General features: G+C 35.3%; 1 protein-coding gene and 1 non-coding gene across 3 annotated transcripts in view; one reads left to right on the plus strand and one right to left on the minus strand.

The window, feature by feature from the left end:
- Window positions 1–10344, plus strand: part of LOC141706093 (homeobox protein knotted-1-like 7) — a 65830-nt gene extending 55486 nt beyond the window's left edge. The window contains exon 3 of one of the 2 annotated variants that reach the window (XM_074508924.1): window positions 10213–10344. In XM_074508924.1, the coding sequence (XP_074365025.1) occupies window positions 10213–10268 (56 nt within the window). In that variant the 3' untranslated portion in view covers window positions 10269–10344. Of the gene's footprint in view, window positions 1–8931; window positions 9156–10212 lie in introns of those variants that run through there. The other variant, XM_074508923.1, reaches the window with a different exon arrangement.
- Window positions 10345–10734: 390 nt separating this feature from the next.
- Window positions 10735–10841, minus strand: LOC141710340 (small nucleolar RNA R71). Its single transcript, XR_012570866.1, has one exon. It is a non-coding gene; the product is annotated as a small nucleolar RNA R71 (small nucleolar RNA).
- Window positions 10842–11792: the final 951 nt, after the last annotated feature.

Here is an 11792-nt window from a genome sequence, read left to right on the forward strand (position 1 = left end):
AGGTCATGAAGAATTTCCTACCGCATTGTTTCCTCAAGGTGGTGGTTGGGGATAATAGTCTAAGTTCTTTTAAGACAGGTCCATGAATTTCCGTATAGGAGTACCGTCTTGGGTCTCCTTATCTCGCTCGACTTTTGTTTCCTCAGTCTAAATGTTTCTTCCTACTCCCCATACTTGGAGTCATCTTTTAATTTAAAATCTTCATTTTCCACTTTATTATTTTCCGGGTTCTTTATATCTTAATTGCGACCTCCCTGATTATCACGTTCAGGGTTTGCTCTAAATCTTATTCCTCAAACTAGCTTTCATCTAAGATTTCATCTTTAGGCTCTTGAACATTTGGAACCCAATTTCTATAGGAATGCCTCATTATTCCTTTATCATCTTTCTCGGTATTAATCTCATATCTATTTGTTGGCTCTCTGCCTTCATTCATCACTTTTACTGGCACAATATTTTCTTTTCCAATAATTCGGGCTGTATTGCAATCTCAAACAGCTTTTCGGTACCGGCTCCGGTTACCTTCACTTCTATTTCCATTTTCTCAAAATCTCTTATAAACTCCCCAAAAGACATTATCATCTTGAGTCTCTCCTTTTTACTAAGGGCATCAGCCACCACATTGGCTTTCCCCCGAATGATAAAGAATCTCATAATCGTAATCCTTGATTAGCTCTAACCGCCTCCTCTGGCGTATGTTGAGCTCTTTCTACGCAAAAATGTACTAGAGCTCCTATGGTTTGTGTAAATCTTGCACTTCTCTCCATACAAGTAGTGCCTCCAATCTTTAGGGAAAAACTATTGCCACGAGCCCAAGCTCATGGGTGGGGATATCGAATTTTATACTTCCTTAATTGTCTTGACGCAGACGCGATTATCTTGCTGTGCTATATAAGAAGCACCCTAATTCCTTATGCGAAGCGTCACTTACAAATCACAAAATCTCATTTTTCATCCGGCAACGCCAACATATGGGCCGCCACCAACCTTTGCTTCAGTTGTTAAAATCTTTTCTCGTATTTCTCTGTCCATTCGAACTTCTCAGTCTTACGAGTAAGCCGCGTTAAAGGGGCTACTATCTTTACAACTTGAACGAACCTCCGGTAGTGACCGGCCAATCCTACCTCTGGTAGTTTCCCTAACCATGGTCATCAATTCCTCAGTGGTCCTTTATTCATTCTTGTCAGGATCCTCCATGGGATCCTCCTCAATAACTATCCCTTCTAGGACAACATCATCAACCGCTGCATCCTCACTATCAACATCATCCGGTCCTGCATTAGGACACTCTATCGGATCCGCAATCCGATCTCCAATTAGTAATAAAATATCATCGCGATGTTGCTCCTCAACCTCAGGGTTCGGAGTCCCGCTACCATATACGATAACGAACTACGCTCCTATCACGATATTTATAAGGGTTCCCATAAGGGTTTTAACTGTCAGTGCTACGTTAGGTAGCCCGACTATGAACTTGGCAAGAGTTCTTATTATCTTAGTTAACTTATTATCTTAACGTCCCATCATCTCTGAGGTTTATAACGCTTAGCTCTGATACCATTTCTGTAACACCCCCAGATCCGGGGTCGGGGATCCGAGTCGTCACGGTCTTTCATTCCACAATACCACTTCACTTACTTAATAAAAATAACCTTATGCTGTGACCCCACACTAACACACACCACAACCCGTTATAGTCTCAGAGATGAACATCAAAAAAATATAACCACAAGTAATTATATTCCACAATTATCTGCCAATACACCTTAAAAGGTTTTCTGAATAGATTTACATTTTATTTGCCATTATTACAATTCATATTATACATAAGTCTGGTACATCAAAAGTTGAAAGCCTAGCCTATTGGTAGTTCCTACCTCAGCTACAGCAGCATCAACGCTTCCAGAAGACTGCCGAACGTTTTCTAACCTCTTGCGAATCGGGAGCTTGGTCCGGTTCATCTTGTCTATCTGATGTTGTGTGATGAAAGAAGAAAGCAAGGGTGAGCAGCAAGCCCACCAAAATAATATGCATAATTATTTACAGTATATGAGTCTACTCATAATACTCATGAAAGTCTTGGTCAAAAGAAATGAACCAAGTTGATAACTTAATGCGATGAAGTCGCAAAATATTCAGTATATATATATACATATATACTTTTCAAAATATTGGAAGTCCTCTTCCATGCATAATATACACAAAGTCCCAGTGTATAAAAATATCGTTGCAAGGTGATCTCATATATCTAACCTTGTCTCAACGTTTTTCTGAAAATCTTTGTCATTCATAAGACAATTATTAATTAGATATAAGTTTAAAGGATGAAGTTACCAAATACTTCACTACACTTATATCATTCCCAAATACTACTTGAACTACCACCGTTCAAGTTATAATCAATTTCAAAAGTTCATCCCACTGATGAGACCACAAGATAAGACTTGAATAGATTCAATCTTTGAAATATTATTGAATGAAAAAGTTATGAGATACTTTATTTAGCCCCGATATATATATCCACATATATATATCCCTTTAAACATTTCCTGGAACCTCTGTTATGCAAAGTATGAACAGAGTTTGAAACATCCAATGAATTTTGGAAAGGAAAAGAATTTTGGCATAAACCCGATATCTCGCTGATCAGGCAAAGATACCAATAAGTAACCTTTTCTACTAGTAGATGGACGAATTCCCCACTGGTCATCACCCTGGTCATAATTAAGACCTATGCTGGACTGCCACTCAGCCACCTATGCATTTGATGGACTCCCACTGAGCCACTTACACAATAATAGACCGTACCTCGGCCTGTCGCTTATGCCGACTCAATGAGAGGGGCTTACTTCCCGAACTTTGGGCAAGTAATCAATTCATTTACCAAATCTGCAACCTTGTTGCGAATATAAAATACACCACAGAGCCGGATTTCCCAGGTTTTGAGCGGGTATTTAAATCCCCTTTAAAAAGGAAGATCTTAAATATAAAAATGAGTTTTGGGATCCGCTCTGACTTTTAAAAACCATTTTGAAGACTCGAAAACACTTTAAAGAGTGTTTGGAGTAAGGCTGATTTAATGAAGTAAATCAGTCCCCAGAATATTAGAAAATATCTGAATATTATTAATTAAATAATATTCCCATGAAGAATAGTCTTTATAAAAATAATTGAAGTAGAAGTATTAAAATTTATACTTGAAACGAGTATTAAATAACCAAAGATATACTTATATGAAAGTATTATCTTTATTTGAATAATCGAAAATAAGTTTGATTATTAACACCTTATTCTTTAATAAAATAAAGAATATATTTCAGCAAATAATCGGAGTCATAGATCCTCAAATGAATATTCAATTAATATTCAATAAATAATATAAACTGAGTCATAAGCCTTCGAATGAATATTCAAATAATATTCAATAAATAATATAAAAGAGTCATAAGCCCTCGAATGAATATTCAAATAATATTCAAATAAATAAATAAAAGGAGTCATACGCCTTCGAATAATATTCGAAATAATATTCAATAATAAAATAAAGTTAAAGTTATCGAATAAACCTTATTCGATTAATAGTTTGGAAAAACTATAACCATATATATATATATAAATATATATATATATATATATATATATATATATATATCCATATCCATATAAACTCTACTCGGGATCCTCGACTCCCGGTTTTAGAAAATATTTTCACCTTTGGGTCCCTATACTAAGGGTGTATGCAAAATACCGCTATCCTCTAGCATAGGTATTATCAACTGAACCAACAGATATATATTCCAAGAATATGAAACAGGCATGCATACATACTATATCACATGCTACAATATATCGCATCATTTGCTAATTATCCAACATGCATCTATCGCAAGATAATGCAAATACATATATTCATCACAACAACAGTATAACGGATAGAATACTTGCCTGAGCGACTTGGGGGTGAGAAAGGCTCGGGACGAGTCTGATAACCTATAAACAACAAGTACGTTGGAATTAAACCAAAATCACTTGTAAACCTATACTTTAACTAACTTAGACTCTAACGCTTGTTTTGCGCTCACTGGTTTGCTTAAGTCACTCGGGTACCCTCGGCTCCGCCATTTTTAATAATTTAACCTTTACGAGTTTTAAAGCGATTCCTTCGCGAATGACTTACCAACTGCCTAACACACTTACCATAAATGTTTCATGCATTAATTAACCCTTTTTGGTCTTTAACCTACATTTCAAAGTAAGGCGAGGGAAAAAGTTTCGTTCGCGAAACGCCGTTACTTGAAACGGTCGTTTCTCCTAAACCGTAAATCGGAATCGAACGAACTACATATCAAAACGAAGCTCGTAATATGAGCTATCTAAACATGGCAGTGGTCACAATCTAGCAGGGGGTTCTCGGGTCCTAATGCTATGCACAAAAACAGTCCAAAGAAAATCGGACATTACGACGGCTATGTTTACGCGATTACCAATATTTATACCACTCCAATTCTTTACCAATTCACTACAAACCACCCAACCATCATCAATACATCAAACACAACTTATATCAAGGCAAAGTCAGTCCATAATCTCAAGGTTTTCCAACTTATTCAACCACAAACATGATCTACTAATCCATAACTTAAGATTCATTAACCATTAACCAAGATTCATATCCAAAATCACCACAAATCCAACCCAACTATCTAACATACATGGATCTTGCTATACATACATGGATATTTCTATATAGACATTAATCCATCCATAAACTCATCAAAACTCAAAGTTCAAACTATAAGTTAAAGGTGAAAGTTGTTTATACCTCCTTGAAGCTTCCTAACACAACCCAAGAGCTTTGAATGCCTAAAAGAACCTTGATCCTTGCTTGTATAACCTTAATCTTTCATAAAAATCCAAGAAAACTAAAGTTATTTCTTGAAGGTTACTATTCACCATCTTTTTCCTTGATTTATAGAAAAAGATTGGCTTGGAATTAGAAGCTTAAACTTATAGGAAGTATGTAACTTAACTAGGAGAAGCTAGGATAATTACCTTGCTAAATAATAAGTGGTGGAGCTTGGATCTTCAAATTTTAAGAAATGGGCCGAGAGCTAGCTTGGGAAGAATGATATTTTTGTGTTTTGTTTGATGAAAATGAAATGATTTGCTTGGTTGGTTGATTTTTGTGTTGTTTTTTGGTTAATGACTTAATTAACCTTTTATTTGTGTGGTTATAAACCAACCACACCTCCTCCTTCCCTATGTCATGCTTGTGTCACCTTGCACATGTCATTATGCTCCCACTTGTCCACACCTTGTGGTTTGATGATGTCACAATCCCTGGCTTCTTGTACAAGCTTGTCTCTTGGTCACTTATTTGTTTTACGGTTCGCTTATCTTTCGTTCTCGTTTATCGTTTGAGGGATCATACCCGGGATCTTATTACTTAGGTTCCCTTAACCTTTCTCAATATATTATATTCCTTTTATGATCCTCTCTTATAATCCTTTAATTTAAATCCTTTTTATCCTGTTACCTTATACTCAATTCTCTCCGTATATTGTGGATTTCCGGGAAAAATCAAAGTGTTCGGAATTGGATTCTGACGATCTTTACATACACTTATATACCACATAGAGTACTAATAATATCCCATAAGATCAATAACAGAACCCCTACATAGCGTGGCATGAAAAGTTTTCTCATTCAGCAAAAACACTATTCATAAGGGTTTCAAAAATTCCCAAAAATTGGGGTTATTACACTTATTTTCTTTATTTTTTGAACCTAATACTCTTGTTAACGTAATTTGCTATATTTTATTCAGTTATTTCAGACCTAATTTATCTTATTTTATTTACCATGCTTTCATTGGAACCCATGGTGATGATGAGTTCGGTTATGAACTAATGGTTATCGTAGGGTTCTAATGGATTTACTTATGGATTTCTATAGTTAATTGTTTCGATATCTTGGTGTGTGGTGATTGTATGATATCCTAGTATTGGTTGTGCTTATTCATTTTATGTGCGTCGTGAACATATAAGATAGCGTGTTAATCTCTATTAAAGTGAAAGTGAATATAGAGGTTTAAAACTTGCCATGCTAGCATGGATTCATGTATAATTGTTATGCATGATTCATATGTAATTTTAACCATCTTACTTTCCCTACGTAATCAAGATAGATAACTTGTGCATTAAACCTTTATGTTGTCAAATTCTATAGAAATATAGGATCTCAACTTATTTGGTGTTTATTCAGCTTCTATCTCTTTTATGGATGTCTGGTAGTAGGGTATTCGTACAACGAAAGTTGGCGTTTACTAGTTTCGTGTTATCTGATTAGTTGTCATCACCATTGCATGCTAAGGTTAAGAACAATGACTTTGAATGAAGTAGTAATTGTGGTGCCCTCCAAACCCGGGTCAGAAGTTTGGGGTCCACACACGCACGGTTTACAACCTGCTTATAACAATAATAAAGATAATAATAATATATATACAGTGACCCTACTTACCAACTACCACGGATCGCAACAGGTTAAAGTATGCACACATGCCAAACACACTAATATATTACAAACCGTTCAAATCCCAACTATTCCAAACTCAAACTGAATATTAAACATATTACAAACTTTTACAAATTTACATTATTCCAAAAGAAGCCTACTAGCTCAGGTTTAACAGCCCTAATCCCTAGCTCTCGCACTGGACTGGGGATCCTTGCTACCAACTGGTTCCTTTTTAACTGGAAAGAGTATAAACAACATCGCACAAATGAGCTAACTAGCTCAGCAAGTCATAATGACAAAACTGAGAATAATGATCATCAAGTGAATATGGTTATGATATCAAGTGAACAATGGATTATGATTTAGAATTGGATATTATACTTTTAATTTAAAAACCAAGGTTAGGCTGCTGATCAGTCACGCACTAACCCCGAGCAAAGCACACAACATTGCTCTAACTACTGGATCCAAGGCACACATTGGCCTAACTTGACCATTATATGGTCTGACCACAAATCTGGTCCATAATTTTATAAAAACAATCCAATTCTAACATAATAACAAAATTAAACAATATTAAGCAATAATCAGAATCATTAACAACAGTGAGTGTTTAACAATGAAAAGGGTTTCAACCCTTGTGTGGATCAACAAGGTGATGAAAGAATCAGATAACAAAGGAATCAACATTTCAGGGTTTCCAAAGATTTGGGCTTTCAAAGCATAGGATACAATGGTTGAGTATACAAGTAATTCAGTTCAGTGTTTGGGATTTTGTTTACATGTAATTGTGGAGTAGTATCGTATGCTTGAGATTCGTGTTTGGGTACACAACAATCAATGGTCTAGAAAGAATAAGGTTTATGGCTCAAGAACAATAACTGGAATCAGGGTTGGGTTTCAATGCTTTAAAGCACTTGCAATATCAACAAGACTATCAAGTACTACAATATCTCGAGAAAGTTCAGAACAAGACTATCAAGTACTACAATATCTCGAGAAAGTTCAGAACATTTGCCTGGTGTTAGCTTACTACACAGCACTCGCTTCCAATCACAATCGTCTTACTCCTCAACTACATGCTTCCCTTTCCTACATCTTGCCTCTTCTGCTCACATATTATAAGCATCTATCAATCATCAACTCATAGGATTCTATTCAACATATACTTCTATCTACCCTTCGTTTTACCCAAATCCGATTAACGGATTGAAACTTATGCAGTAATCAAGTAAACATCGAATGTATAGACCGATAGTCAATCAACAAGTCACATATAACACATAATACATCACATAATCAATGACAAATCATTTATGAAGAAGTCTCGGGTTATAAATAGGCTTTCGGGTATTTAAAATAATTTTTAAAACATTTTTCGGAATTAAAACGGGTTCGGTTGGCCAATTCTGGCTCCGAAATAATTTTAGAATAATTATCGAGCCTTGATAATAATTTAGAATAATATTTTAAAGCTCGAAACTATTTTCGGAATTTTTAAATCATTTTTAAATAATTAAATTTAATTAAATAATTAATTAAAATCAATTAATAATTAATTAAATCAATTAATCAATTAATTTTCGAATTAATTGACCAATTAATCAATTAAAAATTAACTGAAATTAATTAACTAATTAATTCAGATTTATTTTTGAATTAAAAATAATTTTCGGAATTAAAATACTAATTTTTTTAGAATTTTCAGAAATTAAAAATGATTTTTTATAATAAAAAAGGAATAAAAAATATGATTTTTTAAACATTTTATAAACAGGAATCCTATTTTTGAAAACTTTGCAAACTACAGGGACTAAACTTCACCATTTTCAAAACTACAGTGACTAAACTGCAATTTTGCAGTTCCAGTCGCCGGAAAATCGGGGGTGGCCGGAGAAGACGATCCCGGCGTCCTCACCCCACCAACACCTCCAGATCAACACTACACAACACCAAGAACTTGTTCATGCAATCAAAACATTCTAATCATCCCTGTTCTGGCCAGAAATTGGCCAAGAACATCGCCGGTTTCCGGCGAACATCGTAAATCTTTAAAACACAACTCCCTTTGTTCAAGCATCCTCTGTTAACGAGCTATATATCAATCGATTGCAAATTTTATAAGGAACACAACCCACTATAAATCAACAGCTAATAACCCCTGAATCAAAAACCCCCAAATTTCAATTGAAAACATTCATACGGGTTATAAACCCTAATTTTGAAATTCTAAAATTAAACCCACTTTTGAGCATGTTATTGAACTCCAAATCAGACGTATGACATATGAAAATCATCAGGAAAACAAGCTCTATAACATGCAATCATCAAATCATACAAATAAAAATTCATATTTTTAATAAAATAAATTTGAAAATAAATAAATTTTCAGAAAATAAACCTTTGATTCTGCAGGTATATGGATTACAGATTCTGATAGAGCTCTTCAAGACCTTCTAATCCAGTACTCGAGCTTTTCAAACAAAGATCAATAACACCTTCAAAAGTTGATTTGATTCTTGGAACAGTTTATGAATATATGATTTTTCTCTGTAAAATTATATATTAATCTGTCTGCAAATGATTTTGATACGAAATAAAATACGGTAAAAGGCTATTTTTATTTACGGAAAATTAGTATCCCGTTGGATCATTCCGGATATAAAACGGTACGTTTATTTGTAAAAACAGATCCAAATGGTATCGGTTTTCGGGATAATTATCCAAATCAGTATAATTTATACTGCAGTCTTGGTCTGAGCGCCTGGTTACGCGTACTACGAAGTGATAATTGGGATAGTTTAATAAAAAGCTCCCGTTTATCAAAAATACGGGGTTTTATTGATTTACCGAAACAAATACTGTATCGAAAATATTGCGCCGGGACCCGCGCAGAACAAACCGTATGCCAGATCGAAAAAGTCGAAACATGGAATATGCTCAGAATATTATAATTAGGTTAGGAAGGAGTTCTCGGAAGAGTTTCGGGTTCCAAAAACGTAACCACGGGTGACGTCGGTTGGTTCCCGTTTTTATAAAATAGATTTTAATTAACCGGAAAAAGATTTTAGAAATTTCATATGATTCTTATAAATCCATAAATCAACATAAAAATAATTAAGAAGATATGACAATTATTTATATTTTATTTTGGACATATAAAAATTAAAATACTCAATTAATATTATTTTTGAATATCCAAGTACAGATAACACTTAACAATTAACTCATAAAATAGATACTGAACACACATAATAATTATTTAATATCAAAAATAATTACACGATATATCCCGGATATTACAGTAATGAAGTTAGAATCCCATGTTTGTCTGATATAAGTAATTCAACCTCAATTCTCTTAGTTAATGCTATTTAGTATAATCTCTTAGTGTAATCAAAACCCAATTTTTTATTTGTCTTAGCATTGAATGATAGCCATATCATTGTTGCATAAGTGCATAAATAGAACTTAACCTAAACCAGTCTCTATGGGAATGAACTAGAAAGAATTCTATATTATTTGCGAACGCGTATACTTGCGTATAATTTTAGCGCATATTTTCGTCCTAACAAGTTTTTGGCACCGCTGCCGGGGACTCGGTGTTAATTTTTAGTTTATGTGCTTGACATCAGTGGTCGCTAAAGTTCACTGACTCAGATATTTTACTTACTTGTTTGCTTGGTTGTGTTCCAGGTACTCTAGAGAGCGTTTATGCTAACGCGTGCTCAATCTCACAAGATAACACTTAATAAAGCGGAGGAAAAAGTTGAAGTAGAAGAAGTTTTTGAAGAAGTTGAGAAAGTTGAAAAACAAGTTGTCATGGCAATGGGAGAACCATCAGCGAATTTGAAAGCATTGAAGGATTACTCTCAGCCGAAGATCAATGATATTCAGTCCAATATTATCAGACCATCCATCACGGCTAATACTTTTGAAATCAAATCTAGCACGATTCAGATGGTGCAGAACTCAGTCCAGTTTTGGGGTTCTCCAACGGAAGATCCCAATATGCACATCAGAGATTTCATCGAGATCTGTGACACGTTCAAATTCAACAATATTTCTGAAGATGCTATAAAGCTGAGGCTTTTCCCATTCTCTCTGAGGGATAAAGCTAAGTGTTGGTTGCATTCTCTACCACCAGGCTCTACTACTACTTGGGAAGATCTTGCTCAGATATTTCTTACTAAATTCTTCCCTATGGCAAAGACATCTACAATCAGGAATGCTCTGACTCAATTTGTACAACAATCGAGAGAATCTTTGTGTGAAGCTTGGGAGCTCTATAAGGAGATTCTTAGGAAGTGTCCTCGTCATGGGATTCCTGACTGGATGATTATCAACTGCTTTTATAATGGTTTGGGAGCACAGTCTAGACCCATGCTTGATGCAACATCAGGTGGAGCCTTATGGGCTAAAAGCTACGATGAAGCTTATGAGTTGATTGAACTGATGGCTGCTAATGAATACCAGAACTCAACTCGGAGACTTCCTCAAGGCAAGGTAGCAAGAGTTCTGGAGGTGGATACAGCTATTGCTATAGCTGCTCAACTTAAGGCTTTGACAATAAAGGTGGATTCTTTGGCTAATTATGGAGTTGATCAGATCACAAGTGTCTGTGAGCTTTGTGTTGGTGCGCATGGGATACAACAACTCCAACTTCAGCAACTTCCACATGGAAATACAAGTCAATCTAATGAAAAATCTGAATTGGAGGAGTTGAGGCTCATGTGCAAGAGTCAAGCAGTTTCCATCAAAACTCTGGAGAATCAAATTGGGCAGATTGTGAATGCCTTAATGAGTCGACAACCTAGTGCACTCCCTAGTGACATAAAAGTTCCAGGAAAGAAGGAAGCTAAGGATCAGGTTAAAGTAATTATATTAAGGTCTGGGAAGGTTGCAAGCCCTGAAAAATCTCAAGTTTCAGAAGATGAAGTCGTGGCTGAAGAAGATGTGCAGAAGTGGAACCAAGGAAGAAAACTGTGGAACACACTCCTCCTGAGGGTAATACATGGGAGAAACATGTCTATCCTCCACCTCCTTTTCTTAAGAGGCTGCAGAAGAAAAAGTTGGATAAGAAATTTTCTAAGTTTCTAGAGGTGTTCAAGAAACTTCATATCAACATACCTTTCGCTGAAGCTCTTGAACAGATTCCTAGCTATACAAAGTTTATGAAAGGTATTTTCTCTAGGAAAATGAAACTTAATGACTTAGATACCATTGCTCTTACGAAGGAATGCAGTGCAGTGCTGCAACAGAAGTTGCCTCCGAAG

This window comes from Apium graveolens, chromosome 2 (genome assembly GCF_009905375.1).
Source record: "Apium graveolens cultivar Ventura chromosome 2, ASM990537v1, whole genome shotgun sequence".
NCBI lineage: Eukaryota > Viridiplantae > Streptophyta > Magnoliopsida > Apiales > Apiaceae > Apium > Apium graveolens.